The sequence below is a fragment of the Microcaecilia unicolor genome, chromosome 5, assembly GCF_901765095.1.
Source record: "Microcaecilia unicolor chromosome 5, aMicUni1.1, whole genome shotgun sequence".
NCBI lineage: Eukaryota > Metazoa > Chordata > Amphibia > Gymnophiona > Siphonopidae > Microcaecilia > Microcaecilia unicolor.
The window spans coordinates 77,454,620-77,474,436 of NC_044035.1; the positions used below are offsets into that span (position 1 = coordinate 77,454,620).

General features: G+C 46.2%; 1 protein-coding gene across 1 annotated transcript in view; it reads left to right on the forward strand.

The window, feature by feature from the left end:
* Positions 1–19,817, forward strand: part of BTAF1 (B-TFIID TATA-box binding protein associated factor 1) — a 620,170-nt gene that overhangs the window by 447,593 nt on the left and 152,760 nt on the right. The window contains 4 exon segments of the mRNA XM_030204965.1: positions 15,376–15,499; positions 15,502–15,527; positions 18,564–18,685; positions 18,778–18,945. Of these exon segments, the coding sequence (XP_030060825.1) occupies positions 15,376–15,499; positions 15,502–15,527; positions 18,564–18,685; positions 18,778–18,945 (440 nt within the window).

Genomic DNA, 19,817 nt, shown 5'->3' on the forward strand with positions numbered 1-19,817 from the left:
TGATGGTTAATTTAATTCCTGAGATTCATTTAATCATATCTTACATACAGCCGGTAAATTACCTCCCGGTATTCTGTCTCAGAACCCTTTGCTTAAATCTGCCTAGCTGTGTGGTGCTGGATTTGTTGGAGGCACCAGTTTTCAGTGTCAGTCACGCCTTATTTGTCCCTCTGTAGCAATCCAACGTTTTCCCCTGGCCCAGGGTAATAGTATTTTTACTCGTTGGGCACAAAGAGGTCTTAGTCCATGCACTTACTGAAGAAGGGCAATTAAAAACTTTTGAGGTATTGCAACAGGAGTATCAGTTGTCCCAAGCACTATTTTGAGTATTTACAGCGGAGGTATTACATATCTTCTCCGAGGACAAGCAGGCTGCTTGTTCTCACTGATGGGTGACGTCCACGGCAGCCCCTCCAATCGGAAACTTCACTAGCAAAGTCGTTTGCTAGTCCTCGCGCGCCCGCGCGGCCGTCTTCCCGCCCGAAACCGGCTCGAGCCGGCCAGTCTTCTTTTGTCCGCACTCGGTACGGTCGTTTTTTTCGCCGTGTCGAGCCCCGGAAAGTCGACCTCGCGCGTCCAAAGTTTTTTTGAGCGTGTTTTTTCTTCGGAAAAGCTTTGTTCTAGTGCGGGAAGTGCTCCGGAAACCCTCCCCGGGTTTCGTGTCAATCCTCCCCGTACTTCCAGCTTTTTGCCCCGATAAGTTTTCTTTCGTCGTCGGGGTAGGCCTCTTTCAGTCCTCGGTCGAGATTTTTCTCCCTCTAAATTTTGGTGCTTCAATTTTCGCCATTTCGGCTTTTGATTTCGCCGGCGTGATTTTTCCGCCCATGACATCGAAGCCTTCCAGCGGCTTCAAGAAGTGCACCCAGTGCGCCCGGGTTATCTCGCTCACTGATCGACACTCGTCGTGTCTTCAGTGTCTGGGGGCTGAGCACCGCCCTCAGAACTGCAGTCTGTGTTCCCTGCTTCAAAGGCGGACTCAGGTAGCGAGACTAGCCCAGTGGAACGTGTTGTTCTCGGGCTCTTCGTCGGCATCGGCACCGGGACCTTCGAGTGCATCGACGTCGTCAGCGTCCAGACCATCTTCCTCGGCCGCCCTTGCATCGAGTGCATCGAGGCATCGGGCCTCTGCATCGGCGCCGAGACATCGGATAGCTGCATCGACGTCGGTGGTACCGGGACCTCGTCTCCTGATGTCGTCGGACGGATGGATTCTACGTCCTCCTCGTCGGTGCCGGGGAGCTCCGGTGACATGCTTCGGAAGAAATCGAAGAAGCATCGACACCGGTCTCCTCCCCGTGTCGGCACCGAGAGCTCTGGGTCGCCGAGGGATTCGGCACCCAGCAGGCATCGGCACCGAGAGGACCGCTCACCCTCTGTTCAAGAGGTGTCGATGCGCTCCACTCTGGACAGCCCGGAACAGCCTCCTCGCCCGGAACAGGTTCTGACGTCGACGCCTGCATCGACCTCTCAGCCTTTTTCTGCAGCCACTCTGAACGAGAGCCTCCGGGCCGTTCTCCCAGAGATTCTGGGATAGCTGTTGCGCCCTACCCCTCCGGTACCGGCGGTGCTTGCGCCTCCGGTACCGTCGAGCGTGGCGCCGGCTGGCCCATCGCCCAGGTTGAGGTCCCCGACGTCGGTACCGCGTGCGGTGCCGACCGCGGCCACCTCCCAGGAGGGCTCCCCGACTACGTCGGCGGAGGGAGCTTCGCCGATGCGGGCGAGGGAGTCTACCTCTCGACGCCCCCGTCGTGGACGTGGTTCCACTGAGTCGAGCAGGGCGAGGTTGCAGACACAGGTTCGGGAACTTGTGTCTGACACCGAGGGTGAGGCCTCGTGGGAGGAAGAGGAAGACCCCAGATATTTCTCTGACGAGGAGTCTGAGGGTCTTCCGTCTGATCCCACTCCCTCTCCTGAAAGGCAGCTTTCTCCTCCTGAGAGCCTGTCTTTCGCTTCCTTTGTCCGGGAGATGTCTACGGCCATCCCCTTCCCGGTGGTTGTGGAGGACGAGCCCAGGGCTGAAATGTTTGAGCTCCTGGACTATCCTTCTCCACCTAAGGAAGCGTCCACTGTTCCCTTGCACCATGTCCTAAAAAAGACATTGCTTGCGAACTGGACAAAACCCTTAACTAATCCCCACATTCCCAAGAAGATCGAGTCCCAGTACCGGATCCATGGGGACCCAGAGCTGATGCGCACTCAGTTGCCTCATGACTCTGGAGTTGTGGATTTGGCCCTAAAGAAGGCTAAGAGTTCTAGGGAACATGCTTCGGCGCCCCCGGGCAAGGACGCTAGAACCTTAGACTCCTTTGGGAGGAAGGCCTACCATTCCTCTATGCTCGTGTCCAAGATCCAGTCTTACCAGCTCTACATGAGCATACACATGCGGAACAATGTGCGGCAGTTGGCGGGCTTGGTTGTTGCTCTTCCCCCCGAGCAAGCCAAGCCTTTTCAGGAGGTGGTCAGGCAGCTGAAGGCGTGCAGAAAATTCCTGGCCAGAGGAGTTTATGACACTTTTGATGTTGCGTCCAGGGCCGCTGCTCAAGGTGTGGTGATGCGCAGGCTCTCATGGCTGCGTGCCGCCGACCTGGAGAATAGACTCCAGCAGCGGATTGCGGACTCGCCTTGCCGTGCGGACAATATTTTTGGCGAAAAAGTTGAACAGGTGGTAGAGTCTCTCCACCAGCGGGACACCGCATTCGACAAATTCGCCCGCCGGCAGCCTTCAGCCTCTACCTCTACAGGTAGACGATTTTTCGGGGGAAGGAAGACTGTTCCCTACTCTTCCGGCAAGCGTAGGTACAATCCTCCTTCCCGACAGCCTGCGGCCCAGGCTAAGCCCCAGCGCGCTCGCTCTCGTCAGCAGCGTGCGACTCAGCAAGGCCCCGCGGCTCCCCAGCAAAAGCAAGGGGCGAGCTTTTGACTGGCTCCAGCAGAGCATAGCCGACATCCAAGTGTCCGTGCCGGGCGACCTGCCAGTCGGAGGGAGGTTGAAAGCTTTTCACCAAAGGTGGCCTCTCATAACCTCCGATCAGTGGGTTCTGCAAATAGTCCGGCAGGGATACACCCTCAATTTGACATCAAAACCTCCAAATTGTCCACCGGGAGCTCAGTCTTACAGCTTCCAACACAAGAAGGTACTTGCAGAGGAACTCTCCGCCCTTCTCAGCGCCAATGCGGTCGAGCCCGTGCCATCCGGGCAAGAAGGGCTGGGATTCTATTCCAGGTACTTCCTTGTGGAAAAGAAAACAGGGGGGATGCGTCCCATCCTAGACCTAAGGGCCCTGAACAAATATCTCGAAAAAGAAAAGTTCAGGATGCTTTCCCTGGGCACCCTTCTCCCCATGATTCAGCAAAACGATTGGCTATGCTCTCTGGACTTGAAGGATGCCTACACACACATCCCGATACTGCCAGCTCACAGACAGTATCTGCGATTTCAGGTGGGCACACGCCACTTCCAGTACTGTGTGCTACCCTTTGGGCTCGCCTCTGCGCCCAGGGTGTTCACAAAGTGCCTAGCTGTGGTAGCAGCGGCACTCCGCAGGCTGGGGGTGCACGTGTTCCCATATCTCGACGATTGGCTGGTAAAGAACACATCAGAGGCAGGAGCCCTGCAGTCCATGCAGATGACTATTCGCCTACTGGAGCTACTGGGGTTTGTGATAAATTATCCAAAGTCCCACCTTCTCCCAGCGCAGAGACTCGAATTCATAGGAGCTCTGCTGGATTCTCGGACGGCTCGCGCCTATCTCCCAGAGACGAGAGCCAACAACTTGTTGTCCCTCGTCTCGCGGGTGCGAGCGTCCCAGCAGATCACAGCTCGGCAGATGTTGAGTTTGCTGGGCCACATGGCCTCCACAGTTCATGTGACTCCCATGGCCCGCCTTCACATGAGATCTGCTCAATGGACCCTGGCCTCTCAGTGGTATCAGGCCGCCGGAGGTCTAGAGGACGTGATCCACCTGTCCACGAGTTTTCTCGACTCCCTGTATTGGTGGACGATTTGCTCCAATTTGACTCTGGGACGTCCCTTCCAAATTCCTCAGCCACAAAAAGTGCTGACCACGGATGCGTCCCTCCTGGGATGGGGAGCTCATGTCGATGGGCTCCACACCCAAGGAAGCTGGTCCCTCCAGGAACGCGATCTGCAGATCAGTCTTCTGGAGTTACGAGCGATCTGGAACGCTCTGAAGGCTTTCAGAGATCGGCTGTCCCACCAAATTATCCAAATTCAGACAGACAACCAGGTTGCCATGTACTATGTCAACAAGCAGGGGGGCACCGGATCTCGCCCCCTGTGTCAGGAAGCCGTCAGCATGTGGCTCTGGGCTCGCCGTCAAGGCATGGTGCTCCAAGCCACATATCTGGCAGGCGTAAACAACAGTCTGGCCGACAGGTTGAGCAGGATTATGCAACCTCACGAGTGGTCGCTCAACTCCCGAGTGGTGCGCCAGGTCTTCCAAGCGTGGGGCACCCCCTTGGTAGATCTCTTCGCATCTCGAGTGAACCGCAAAGTCCCTCAGTTCTGTTCCAGGCTTCAGGCCCACGGCAGACTGGCATCGGATGCCTTCCTCCTGGATTGGGGGGAGGGCCTGCTGTATGCTTATCCTCCCATCTCTCTGGTGGGGAAGACTTTGTTGAAACTCAAGCAAGACCGAGGCACCATGATTCTGATTGCTCCCTTTTGGCCGCGTCAGATCTGGTTCCCTCTTCTTCTGGAGTTGTCCTCCGAAGAACCGTGGAGATTGGAGTGTTTTCCGACCCTCATCACACAGGACGAAGGGGCTCTTCTGCATCCCAACCTCCAGTCGCTGGCTCTTACGGCCTGGATGTTGAGGGCGTAGACTTTGCCTCTTTGGGTCTGTCAGAGGGTGTCTCCCGCATCTTGCTTGCTTCCAGGAAAGATTCCACTAAGAGGAGTTACTTCTTCCATTGGAGGAGGTTTGCCGTCTGGTGTGACAGCAAGGCCTTAGATCCTCGCTCTTGTCCTACACAGACCCTGCTTGATTACCTTCTGCACTTGTCTGAGTCTGGTCTCAAGACCAACTCCGTAAGGGTTCACCTTAGTGCGATTAGTGCATACCATTACCGTGTGGAAGGTAAGCCGATCTCAGGACAGCCTTTAGTTGTTCGCTTCATGAGAGGTTTGCTTTTGTCAAAGCCCCCTGTCAAGCCTCCTACAGTGTCATGGGATCTCAATGTCGTTCTCACCCAGCTGATGAAACCTCCTTTTGAGCCACTGAATTCCTGCCATCCGAAGTACTTGACCTGGAAGGTCATTTTCTTGGTGGCAGTTACTTCGGCTCGTAGAGTCAGTGAGCTTCAGGCCCTGGTAGCCCAGGCCCCTTACACCAAATTTCATCACAACAGAGTAGTCCTCCGCACTCACCCTAAGTTTCTGCCAAAGGTCGTGTCGGAGTTCCATCTGAACCAGTCAATTGTCTTGCCAACATTCTTTCCCCGTCCTCATTCCTGCCCTGCTGAGCGTCAGCTGCACACATTGGACTGCAAGAGAGCATTGGCCTTCTATCTGGAGCGGACACAGCCCCACAGACAGTCCGCCCAATTGTTTGTTTCTTTTGATCCCAATAGGAGGGGAGTGGCTGTAGGAAAACGCACCATATCCAATTGGCTAGCAGATTGCATTTCCTTCACTTACGCCCAGGCGGGGCTGGCTCTTGAGGGTCATGTCACGGCTCATAATGTTCGAGCCATGGCTGCGTCGGTAGCCCACTTGAAGTCAGCCTCCATTGAAGAAATTTGCAAAGCTGCGACGTGGTCATCTGTCCACACATTCACATCTCATTACTGCCTGCAGCAGGATACCCGACGCGACAGTCGGTTCGGGCAGTCAGTTCTTCAGAACCTGTTTGGGCTTTAGGATCCAACTCCACCCCCCGAGGGCCCTGTTTGTTCTGTTCCAGGCTACACTCTCAGTTAGTTGGTAAATTTTTTAGGTCAATCTCAGTTATGTCCTCGCCGTTGCGAGGCCCAATTGACCAATGTTGTTGTTTTGAGTGAGCCTGGGGGCTAGGGATACCCCATCAGTGAGAACAAGCAGCCTGCTTGTCCTCGGAGAAAGCGAATGCTACATACCTGTAGAAGGTATTCTCCGAGGACAGCAGACTGATTGTTCTCACAAACCCGCCCGCCTCCCCTTTGGAGTTGTGTCTTCCCTTGAAGTGTATTGTCTTGCTACATACTGGACTGGCCGGCTCGAGCCGGTTTCGGGCGGGAAGACGGCCGCGCATGCGCGGTGCGCGCGGGCGCACGAGGACTAGCAAACGACTTTGCTAGTGAAGTTTCCGATTGGAGGGGCTGCCGTGGACGTCACCCATCAGTGAGAACAATCAGCCTGCTGTCCTCGGAGAATACCTTCTACAGGTATGTAGCATTCGCTTTCTTTACCTTGGACTGATCTTAACTGAAGATGTTCAGGAAACCTTGTCAGAAGCTTGTACATTGGGGGTTGCAGCAGTGTTTACCATTGGCATTTCATCACCAATACTTAAAGGATACTACTCCTGATTTACACTATGCAAATATAGCATCCAGCTGGTCTACAGACCTCTAGTGTTCACTGTTAGCTGATCAACTTCAACAGTTTGTTCAGAATATCCCTAAACGGACAGAATCGATGCTTCACTGAGAGATGCTTTATAAATTTGTTTTGAAACTATACATCTCTCCTCATAGGGCGTTTCAAGCAACTATTGCTCTCCAATCAGCCTGTCCTAAATTCAAACTGCCTTTGGGTCACATGTTTTGGTGCTGTCCTTTTGATTGTTTCCTTTTGGACCCTTGTTTTTGATGCATTGAAGACTTATTGGAACTGTATAGTGACTAGGGATCCACTCTTATTTTTTGATCACTATGTTTATACAGATCTGGCTCCAGCAGGTTTTAAGCGTTTTCTTTCTCTGACAATTCTTTTTGGATTAAAAGCGATTCTTTGTTCATGGTTGGAGAACAAAGGTCCAACTCTGCAGAAATGGTGATTGCTCCTTTTTTGGCAGTTAAGGCTGGAGTGACAAGGAGTCTATTCTTTGGACAATGGTCCAGGCAGACATTTGCAGGAGACCTTAGAGCCCTTTTGGCTTACTTCTCTTCCAGAGCATGTAGTTACTTGTTAAATGATGGAGACAAGGTTTGTTGTCCTCATGGGGAGTCACTGTCAGGGAATTTGGTGGGTGGGGGGTGGAGAGGGTAGTAGCGGGACTGTGAATCATTGTATCCTGAAGAGTATTGTTGAGCATTGTAGTTCCTTGATTTGTTTTAATAAAAATGATTTCAATATAAAACAGCTTTAAATGTATCCTGACACCTTATTTTTTAATTTATGCTTTATCAGTTCTTTAGATTACCTGTTTTTCAAGCAGCTGATGCAGAGTGATGTGATCAAATTTAGAAACTGCACATTATATGTTCTGCCAAATTTTGAGCAGCCAGTATAGGTTAAACATGCTGAATTGGAAGACCCAAATACAGGATACTCAATATCAAATTCTGAAGAACAGTCCAGATATCCAAAGAAGAAATTGGAGGCGCCAATTCACTTAACATCCTCAACTTAAATAAGAGATGTTCACTACTGGCCAAATCTGACGCTTACAATTCAAGGCAGAACCCAACAAAACTCACAAAGTGCACGTGAGACATATGTTGCACATGAGTTACAAAGCAAAACCACCACCCCACACACACACACCTTTTCTTGCAGACTTTCTTCAGTAAAGTCAGTGTGAAGACACATGAGACCGTTTCCCTGCACATGCTGCTGTTAGCTCTGCTGATTACAACCTGCCGATGCTGAAAGTTACATTGGGGGGGGGGGGGGGAGCGGGGAATAACTAACAAAGCTAGCAGCAGTGTGCGCAGAGAAATGGTCCCACACATCTTCGTTTTGTTTCTGCCCTGCCTCTGACCTGGAAGGCAATAGAGAGAGAGGGGGAAGAACAGGAAATGACCTGACAATGACTAGCAGAGGCAAGAAACTGGCACTTACATTCCTACATTTGAAGTAATCCCATGTGCATGAAGAGTGCACTAAAATTAACACACTTCTTCTTTAGTGCACATTGTAAGTGTGGTAAAAGTGTTATAACATTAAAAGTAAGTTTAGTGTGCAAACATCTGCACTGTAGTAGAAGTAGTAAGCAAGCTATTCCTTGTGCAGTTTTTTTACATAAACAGTAATACTATTTTTTATTTCTTGCTACTATACTTAACCTCATGCACACAATTTAGCGTTGATTTTCTCCACTACTTTAATATTGTCTAGAAGCCATGAGAAATAATTACTCATGTATCCCTTTCTTTCTTGCTAATTGTAAATTCTTATCCTGCTAACTGATAGGTTGCTGCATAGATGTGTCTGTAGAGCAGAGTGTAGAAACTGCCTCAAGTAACACATTTTTGGAGGCAGCAGCAACTGTTTCCAAGCAAAAGAAACATGGTGTTAGTTGGGGAGGGAGGATGAGCGCCAGAGGAACTTCTGTCAGGGCCAGTGGGACATTGTTTTGGTTGGTAGGGCTAAATAAACCAATTTCCATCTCTACCTCCAAGCTTTTGAGTTGTTGATGCAGTGTTGGGCAATTGGTGAGTTAATTGCCACTGTGGCCCACTCTACTCTGCGGCCTATAGCTCCTGTTTGGAATGTGGCAAAGCAGTAAGCATAGCATCAGCATGGGGCCTTTGAGTTTATGGATAAGCTCAAGACCTGTAATGTTCTGTCCCTTGTGAAACAGGAACTCTGTTTTGGAGGGAGTTGAACATGACAGGCCTTGTGTGGGCCTGAGCTTAGAGCACTATGCTTTTCATGCAGCTGTAGATCCAGGGAGATGGTGCAGGAGATACTGTAACACAGGGAGGGGGAGGAAGAGGGAGAGATGCATCAAGGGAGGAGAGAAAGTGGGCAATACAAGACATAGTGGGATAGAGAGCAAAGACAATGACAGTCTGGAGAATAAGAGGCTGTGGGAGATGGAAAGCTATAGGAAGATGCAAAAAAAGAGGGATATCGTGGACTGGATAAAAACTGTAAATAGAGGACAGCAAAATAAATGAAAGAAGACTGAAAAGAAAAGCGCTACACACCTATATCTAGTTGAATTGAGCAAAATGAGGGGAGAAAATGTTGGATCCAATAACAATGGAGGAGAATAAGGAAAATTGCAGTATGAACAAAGGAAAAATAAGCCATACTGTATATTAGATAAGGAGAAAAGCCTTAAACCTAGTACTCATTTTACAAATCCTGGTTGAGTGCCCTGGTAGCGCTCTTAGGCCCTCATGATCAAAAGCAGACTCCAGCGCTAGAGGCTGTTAACGCCATACTAGCGCTGGAGTTTGCTGCCGACCCATGATCAAAGCCCTCGAGCGCGTGAAACAACGCACTTGAGGGCTCGTAGCGCAAGTAGCATGCAAATGCATGCTAATCAGCGCTTAACATATTCATCCCCAATGATCAGCATCCAGCGCGCCAAAGATTGGGTCGCTGGCCGCAGCAAACTCAGCACCAGCTCCGAGTGGGCGTTAGAGTTTGCCGATCATTGGGGAGGAATGGTGAGCCCTGTCCAGCATGCAGTTGCATGCTGGCAGGCCCCTGTTCCCCCCCCAAAGCAAATGCAAACAGGGGGCTGGAGGTCCAGTGGACCTCCGGTCCCCCCGACAATTCCACCCTCCCCCCCCCCCCCCCATGTTTAGGGAGGGCTGGAGATCCGGTGGGTCTCCAGTCCCCCCAAACCCCCAGAAAATGTCAAGTGGTTGCCGCCAGCCAAACCCTCTCCCACCCTCCCATCCAGCGACCGGGTGGGGGGGGGGCTGGAGGTCGGGAGGACCTCCTGCCCACCCCAACTCCCCCCCCCCCCCACCCCCAGCGTTGTTCTTCCAATCCCTGGTGGTCCGTGGGGATAAGTAGAAGTAGTACTAATAGTAGTAGTGACAACCCCCCTCCTGGCCCCCCTACCTTTAGTTGGAGGAGGGACGCAGCCTGCCTCCCTCCTCTAACAGTCGACGTCGCTGCAAAATGGCGGCACCCAGCCCCCGCCCATTGCATCCTGGGATGCGCTGGGCGGGGCTGGGTGCCGCCATTTTGCTATTTTTAGAGCGCTGTTTGGAACAGCGCAGGGCTTTTGATCATGAGGGCCTTAGTAGCTATGAAAGAAGAAAAGTGCGTTAGATCCTAAAAAACATATTTAGAGGATTAGTATATAGTACATTTACTGGGGAACTTGAGATAGAATGTATCCCCAATTGAAGGACTCCAGGATGCAACAAAAGAAAATCAGGAAAATTATATCGTAACCGGTTTAAATCATTTCATTCTGTTCTTAAAATAACATTTAAGTAATAATCCCTGTCAACGCTACCCAAAGTAAGTAGCAACGTCACAACTTCAGTATTTATTTATTATTTCACTTATAACCGACCTAAAAACTAAGTGGGATCCAGTTTAAAAACATGCACAATACATAATACATACGTACAGAATTTAAGTGAGATCACACTGCATGATGTGAGTCCAGTGAATCTACAGTTAAGTACCCAATCAGCATTAAACTCCCACATTGCTTAGTTGGAAGCTAATAAACTTTACGATGGTATTTGTTCCACATATATCCGAAGAATTTCAACACAACATAATTTCACCATCTCCCTGAGGGAGATGTTCGTGTCTTGGAGAAAATTAAACAATCTCTAATTCAGATTTCTTTTATTTAAAATACCGCTAAGGGTTTATAACATCACACTTCCTAAAGCATTTTCCACAATTTCCATTTTAGTTCTAACTCCAGTCATATCGTTTAATATAGCTGTCTAAGTTGTGGCCTACTGTTCTCATATTACACCACCAGTACCCTATATGAATTTGTATCACATATTGTTTAATCAAACTACATACATATAAACACACATATCAAGTGCCCACAGAACTCACTCATACAAACCTTTCATACCGCCACCCCTCAACAGTACATATCCTCTGATATTACATACACCTTATAATCACATTGCATCAAACTACATAGATAAATGTCCATTTTCATTGAAGGAAAAAAATTGAGCCTACTGTATAGTCCCACTACCAAGCATTAATCTTAAATGTCACAGCAGCGCTGACTTCCTCTGCGCTGTGAAATGCAAACAAATCTCCGTCCGCTGGTGCACACCTCCAGATCTTCTGTTAGGTATGTGCTTGAGCTCAGCTCTCCACCTCAAATAAACATTTCCGTGTAAGCAATATACAATGTTTCCGTGGTAGCGCTAAGCTACTGTTGGGAACCACTAGCACAATGCACACATCATCAACTCCACTCATGTTCCCCGACCGCATTTCGGAACTTCCTTCTTCAGGAGGAACAGCCCCCGATCCCTATAACAATGCACAAATCACTACTTAACCACTCACTAATAACCTCTTGCTGAATCCAATATCAGTACTGCAATAAACTCTTGTAATTAATTATGTGGCTGCGTACCTTCAGGGATAAATGTCCAAGCATGGAAGCTAGAGTCCACCTCCAGCCGTGAATACCGGAACATCCGGTTACCTCGCTATTTAAAGAAGTGGCTACACTCAGCTGCGAGGAATTAAGATGATTATTAGATCCATTCAACCTACTGGTTGAGACCCTTGGGAACCACCGTACCCCAAGTGAAAATGAAACGCTGTTCTAAATTAAACAGCTGTGTGCTGACATCACCACCATACATAGAAAGGGCAATATGTACCAACGCTACACATCGGACATCTTCAATAGAATGGTTACATTTAGTCCAATGCATCAATAAAGGGGCATCCTTCTTCCCAATCCTCAGATTGCTAAAATGCTCAGCTAATCTAATTTTTAACAGGCGCTTCGTATGGCCAATATAATATAAAGAGCAAGAACATATTATACAATAAACCACCCCTTCAGTGATGCAGGACGTATTATCCCGCAAATAATATCTTTTGGTGGTCCCAGGGATCTCAACCCACTTAGTAGTGAGGCCATATTTACTATAAATGCACCTCCCACAAGGGAGGTTTAATATCTTCCACATCTTTTTCGGTTTATAGTACTACGGAATGAATTGATTTCAGCTAAATCTGAAATTGCCAACCAAATTGTTTCTAAAGTCATTTCCACAGGTTTTGTTGTTGATGTCTGTGGCAAAAATATGACAGTATTTTCAATAACTCCTACTTCTAAACCATCTTAGGCACCTTGAACAATAACATTCTCCTCCAAAGCCACAACTGATACCCTGTGTATTAATAGCAAATGACTCATCTCCACTTGCTCCAGAAGGTCTACCTTATTGCTAGACAGCTGGATGCCTTTCTAGTCCAGTAAACAATAATTGGGGAGCTCACAGCACACAGCTGCAAAGGTGGAGTTGTTTGACTAATTGGTACACGCCCAGCGGAGCTATCTGCTCCTTGAGAGACTGCTCCAAGCAGGACATTCCCCAGATCAAACTGCATTTCTACTCCCTGGAACACAAATGAATCGATAGGGCCTATTGTCAGGATAGCCAAAGATTTTTGCAACCTCAGCTGCTAACGCTGTGCTTGCCCATACCAAGAAAAACAGCAGAAAATCAGTAAGTTAAAGAGGTAACAGCAGCATTCTAGAATGTAGTTGCCATTGTGGATCCCTATTTCCAGCTTTAACCCCTGGGAATAATTATCTTCTGGCTGTGTCCTCAATGAAGGCATTAACTTGAGGCCTGCTTTTAATCACAATTTTTGTGGTTAACTTTTTATCGGTCCCTCAGAAGCTGAAAAGAACCTGAAGCTGCTCTGGGAGATGACGAGCTTGCTGCCCAACCGCAAGTGCTTTGATTGTAATCAAAGGGGCCCAACCTACGCAAATGACGGGCTGTTCGTGTACACCCTCTGCTTCGGCATTCTGTGAGGTTTAAATTCACCACATAGAGAGTTAAGTTGATCTCCATGACCACATTTACACAACAAGAAATTGAATTTCTGCAGAAGCATGGGAATGAAGTATGTAAACAGATTTGGCTAGGGTTAGTTGACGATAGAGCTTCATCAATTCCAGACTTTAGGGACCCTCAAAAAGTGAAAGAATTTCTTCAACTCCACAGTGGAGCCCAGGCTCTCTAAAAAGTCTCCCATCTTGTGATACTTCCATGCAGTGATCTTACTCATTTGGTATCTCATTCTCATCCTCTCTAGCATTGCATCAACCCCTGGAGGAAGCTTCTCTTTCCACACTTTAGCAATTTCTATCCTCATAACCACACACCAGTTTTAACAGGTTTCCCAGTACCACTCCTCTGTTCCCAGTAGGTCCTGATTCAGCAAACATATCCTAAGACCCTCTGCACCAGTGTCCCCAGACATTCTGTGATCATTTACAGAACCTTATACCACAGTTCACCAATTTGTGGACACTACAATCACATGTGTAGGAAGGTACCTATCTCACCATACCACCTCCAACACTTTTTATGTGATCTCACCCCATTGATACATCTTTTGTGGTATAACATACTTTTGGAAAAGAATCTTTTAGCCATTTTCCAGCATGCCTGCAGACACCATTGGGATTCTTAACCCTTGAAATATCTAGGGAGTTCTTGTTTGTGTCCGGATATGTGTATTCTGTTATGTAATTTCTGTTGAATGGTCTGTAGTAATACCAGCTCAAATCTTCCCAGAATGAGGTCCACTTCAGTATTTATGGGGCTACCCTTTCCTAGATAATGTTCTTGTGCAAGTTTTGGTACTGAGTGGCTTGTAGGTTTTTGTATTCACAAAATGCTTGGTACTGGAGAAGGTTTATGTTGCTGTTACTAGGGTGATATTAGAATTAGAAATTGGTTTTGTACAGTGAGTTTTATGGGAAGTGTCCTAGTTCTGCCTTGAACTCATTGGATGAGTGGCTTCTGACCAAGGCAGAATTTTACACTTAATATTAACAGTTCAGGGTGGAGGGTCAGGATCAGTATGTTTTCTATTTGAGACCAGTGCCCCCAGCTTTTGCCCAGTATAACTAGTGACTGCAAAATTTCACATAGCCTGAGAATAAAAGTTGCATTTTTTTTTTCTTGGAGCAATCACCTGACCAGTGCTCCGAGTGCTCCTTTTGAGTACTTTTGGGAATGCCATCTCATGACTGCCTTGAGCCACCCCTGGGTTATTGTAATGAAGTTTTCCACCAGACTCACATAATTTTACTTTGCATTGAAGCTCAACTTCCAGATCTTTTGACTTTTCTATATATGTGAAAATGAATATTGAAAGATATAGTGAATAACTTGTCATTTATGATCTGTAATTTTAGCCGTGAACCTTGTAAATTACTGTACACCTAATTAGTGTTAAATCTAGGATGTATTGAGTTGTCTTTTTTTGGGGGGGAGGGGGTATATATGTGTTTTATATTCTACAGTTTGCCATGTCTTCAGTCATCTAAGACATCCAAAAGTTGGAACATGTCCTTACCATCGTCATTACTAGAATGGGCAAAAGGTAAAAGTGTGGTTATTTTCTTATAGAAATAAATTGTGAAGTGCTGGTAATGAAGGCTGTTGCTATGCCATCTTTATTTCACAGGAAATTGTGCACACAGATTATAGAATAGTGCTAGTTAAACATGAAAGTTAATTGGCAAATTAGCCGCTAATTGGCACTAACAATTGCCAGTAATTGGAGTTAATTACTTGATTGGCACTAATTTGCTATTACACACACAACTGCATTTGCAATTCTAGAAACGTCGCATGGAAAATCTATAGCATTTAACTGCAAGGGGATATAGACATGTGAGGAGCATGGCCAGGTCAGGGGACATGCCCAGCACTTACATGCTAAGATTCTATAATACTGTTATGCATGCAACTGCAATATTTAGTCAGTCATGTATACCAGCCATTGACATGGTGTAAGTGCTGTGCCTAAATGTTGGCATTTAAACGCCCACTTAGCTAGTATCCTATAACGGCAGTTATGCGGGTAATTGGCAGTACAGAATTTGTGCTTAGCTTGCAGCATCCTAGCACCTAAATTTGAGATTACAGAGGCTAGACAGTGATGATTTTTTTTTTAATCTTAAAGGTTGGTAAGGTTGGTTGTCTACATGTTATATAGTTTACATGGCCTTTTGCCTTCCTGTGTGCTTGCCCCCCCACCCAACCCCCCACACGCACTAACTTAGAAACTGCTTCATATAGGAGTATGAAATTTTGGCAGTGCAGACGTATTTTAACAAGGATTTGACCTGTGTAGTTTCAACAGTTGATATACTTGCAGGAGATCGAATGGGATGCTATGAAGAAGTGTAGAGCAGAGGCCCTTTAAATGTTAGTTTCTGCTTGTTCCTTTTCTGAGCTGCATCAGTTACATTGTTTTCTTTCCAGGCTGGCATTTCAGACCCACCAGATATGTCTGAAGATTTAATCAAACTGAAAGCCAGAGAACGTAATTTCTTGGAGCAGCTATTGGATGCAAAGAAACTGGAAAATTATAAAATCCCAGTCCCAATTAAGCAGAGCTCAGAAGTTATCAGCAGGTAACAGTTATACACAAGAAATGCTAAAATGCAATAAGGCAATGAGAGTAAATATTCATACTTGCCTCCTTAACCCCTTTTGATATGGAAGTTTACTCCTGGGTGAATTCTGTGCTATGTATAATTTGCGCAGAATTCCCCACCTCTGTAGACTGCTTAGAATTCTGCCTTTCCTGCACAGAATTCTGTGCAGTCTACTGTTGCCGTGCAGATGGCTCAGTTTTCTGGCTGCCTCCCTCCCTCTTTGTGCACATAACACTCCAGCATAGTAAGAGGAGGAGCTACACATTGGCCTGCTTCTACCTTCTCTGTGCCCTTAGTCCCTGGCTGTTCAGAGGCCTGGAAGATTAAAAGGAACAATTGGGCCCAGGACTGGGGGAGGGGGGCTGGAAAAAGGTGAATTGAGTGTATGAGAGAACCTTGATTAAGAAGTGGATGAGGTGTGTGTATATCATGGGAAGGGGGTGGAGGGCTGCAGGAAGCTAGATGGGGTTGTGTGCACCATAGGAGGGAGAGGACTGGAGCAGGGTGGATTCGTTGATCTGTGGCATTGCGGGTGTGATGGAGAAAAATGAGGTGTTTGTGTCATGGTAGGGGGTGGTGCAGAGAAATGGATGGGGGAGTGTTTGCACTATGGGAGGAGGGAGGGCTGGCAAAATTTGGATAGTGTGCCGAGATGATTGGGGCAGAGAAAAGTAAGGTGGAATTTGCCTGGGAGAGGGGAAAAAGACCTTGGAGTGTGAACAGAACAGGGGTCTTACTAAGAGTTAGGGGAGAGCCCAGGGAAGGCTGAGGGATGAGGAGAAAGAACTCTTGAAGGCGGAATGTTGCTAGAGGGTAGAGAACAAGTGAATAGAAAGAGAGTGGAGGAGGGGGATACAAATTGGGAGGTCTTCACCCTGGAGAAGAGGGAGAGAAAGCTGTGGACAACTTATCAGAGGAAGGGATACAAGCTAAGAGAAATGGAGGTGAAACCTGGCGGGAGAAGCGAACCCTTATAAGAGGGGGATTTTGCTCAAGAACATTACATATAAAGTGTGCAGAATTCCCCCAGGAGTAGAAGTGTAGTCCAATTCTTATTTACTAACCTGCATTATAAAATTCTGTTAATTCTGTTAAACTTTTATTAAAGGAGATGATGATGATGATAAAGAAGTAAGAATGTAGTGTAGACAATATATATATTTAAAATGTAAAGATTATTTTTATACATATTATACAAAGGGGGAATTTTTTGAATTTTGATTTTTATTGGCTTTTCAGTATTCCAATATACTTAAAACACAAGGTTTATCATCACCCTATACACTATGGTTTGCAAACAGTTGGGCAGCTAACTTCAAAATACCCACACAGAGGGAAGTGAGGTGACAGAGGGATTTAATACTGAAGTCCCCTTTTAGATTTGAAATAGAGATAATCTTATCACCCAACTCACCATTCAAACATTTATACTGTCCCAGAAATGGATGAGAGCCTTTTAAAAGGGGTAGCAGTGTCAGTCTGATGTAACAAAAGTGACAGACAATCTATTGTGTCATGAGCTTTTGAGGACCAGAGTCTACTTTTTTCGGGGTGTGGACAAAGTGGATTCTGGTCCTCAGAAGCTCATGCCACAAAAACTGGTAAATCTATAAGGTTCCACCTGCCTCTCATTTTTAGAAGGAAATGGCATATCTTTGCATGTTTCTTTACAAATGGAAACAAATAAGGATTTTCCACATTCTTCTCGGAGGTTCATTATATAAATTTACAATTGTGAATCTGCTTTCAATTACACTTCTTCCAAGAGGTCAGTTCTACAAAGTACTAAATCTTCCATGTAAAATGTTATAGCATGTTCAGTCTTTCATTTGCCTGTGGAAATATGCTGGTAAACTTTCACATCTTCCTCCATGTACATCAGGGGTGGGCAAACTGTGGCTCACAGACTAAAAGCAAGCTCACAGGATCAATACTTGCTGTCCAGTATATCAGCACATAAGGCTACAGCTAACCAGAGACCCAATGCTGTAGACATTTTGGGTTTTCAGTGTTACCAGGGCTACCATGAACATACGAGTAACTTCCCCATGTCTGGCTCAATAGCAGACTATGGGCTTTTCCTCCGTAAACTTGTCCAAACCTATTTTTTAAACCCTTTTTTTTAAACCCAGATACGCTAATCACTGTTACTACATCCTTCTGCAAAGAGTTCCAGAGCTTAACTATTCGTTGAGGGGGAAAATATTTCCTCCTATTTGTTTTAAAAGTATTTCCATGTAACTTCCTTGAATGTCCCCTAGTCTTTGTACTTTTGGAACAAGTAAAAAATCGATTCACTTCTACTCGTTCTACACCACTAAGGATTTTGTAGACCTCAATTATATCTCCCCTCATCGGTCTCTTTTCCAAGCTGAAAAGCCCTAACCTCTTTAGCCTTTCCTCGTATAAGAGGAGTTCCATCCCCTTTATTATTTTGGTTGCTCTTATTTGAACCTTTTCTAATTCCGCTGTATCATTTTTGAGATACAGCACACCGGAACTGAACGTAATACTCAAGGTGAGGTCACACCATGGAGCTAGAGGTTGGCAGTTTTCTTACATTTTTGTGTCAAGGGGATTTATGTTCATGGTCACTCACCAACTAGAAGGGAAGAAGCCTCAGAGGTAGGAGGGGATTCTGGAGTCCATCTGGGTAGAGAGCTTAGGAAAGGGATATATATTGATTTTCTTCCCACCCAAGCAACTGCCTGTTCTGATTGAAGACACCCCCCCCCCCCCCAACTGGAGTTCTGAGAGACCCCCCCTCCCCCCCCCCATTTTTGGCTTCTGGTGCATAGAATAGCCACTGATGTGACCCTACATTAAATGTTTGGTCCACCCCTGATGTGGATTGATGTACTTTTATCTCATGGGAATATTTTTGTCTAGATAATTCGGTCCATGTGTCTGATTTTCTTGTTCTCAGTACTCAGCATTTTTGTTTCAGGTGTTATGGTGGTAGTATTTTTGTTTACTATTAAAATTTACTTTTGCTTGTTTTCCCTTTTGAAGGATGGTGTAAACTGGTTGGCATTTCTTAATAAGTACAAACTTCACGGTATTCTATGTGATGATATGGGTTTAGGAAAGACACTACAGTCCATCTGTATTCTTGCAGGAGACCATTGCCTCAGGTAATCCTCAAGTACTATCAATGTCTATCATACAGTAATACAAGAACAAGTATGCAGATTTGTTATTGTGTATATGCTTTGATCCTATAAAGGGCTCAAGAATATTCAAAAACGAAATCAGCAGACACTGTACCTCTTCCATCCTTGGTGGTTTGTCCTCCGACGCTTACAGGCCACTGGGTAGATGAAGTAGGAAAATTTTGCTCTAAAGAATATCTCAGTCCTTTGCATTACACTGGTCCGCCTACTGAAAGAGCAAGGTAAGTCTTGTGATGCAATGTTCATAAACAATCAAATTTTCCCTCTTTGATCAAGAACTTTTACAAAGTTCAAACACATTTGAAGAAGGCTTTTCTTGTATTGGTTAATAAATGTGTCATGCTTATCTTCATGAAAACTAATGAATTAGAAGTTGATCATATCCTGTACAAAAAGGAAATAGATAATGCCTTTGTATTTTTTTTTTTTTTTACAATTACAGGAATCAGTAGGTTTTTGGTGCAGAAGAAGGTTTGAAAAATAGTGTTTAATTCATGTAAAATTAACAAAAGTTAATCTCAGGCTTTTTCTATTGGGGGCCACATTTTATATTTTATAACATTCAGAGGGCCAAAACATGCAGTGCCATATTTTGCTGCATGTTTCATTGAATTAGGAGCAAAATACAACAGTGCATCGTCCGCTCCCCAGCCATCACCCAATCTCGCTCTCTTATATACCCCCCACAACCAGTCTGTGTGTCTCTCTCTTTCTTCTACTCTTGCTTATGCACTACTTACTCTCCTGAACTGTTAAATTTGTAATATCAGATTGTTACCTGCATCTGTGCACTGCTCAAACCATCAGTTAAATTCTTGTCATTTGATTACTAGTACTGGTTTGAAGAAATCAGATTCAATTGGTGTGCTTTGCTGCTTTAAAGTTATGTAATTTCAGGCTCCTGTCCCCTCCCCCGCAGTTTCTCTAAAATAATTACCTGGCCTAGGAGACAGGCATAGTTACCAAGCAAGTGTGTATTTAGACTGAGAGAGGCTTGCTTTCCAACACTTTGCTTGTTAGGGCAGCTTGAACTTCTGTCTCATCTCCAGATAAGACAAATACCTGCATTCTATCATTTTATTTATCTGCTTTT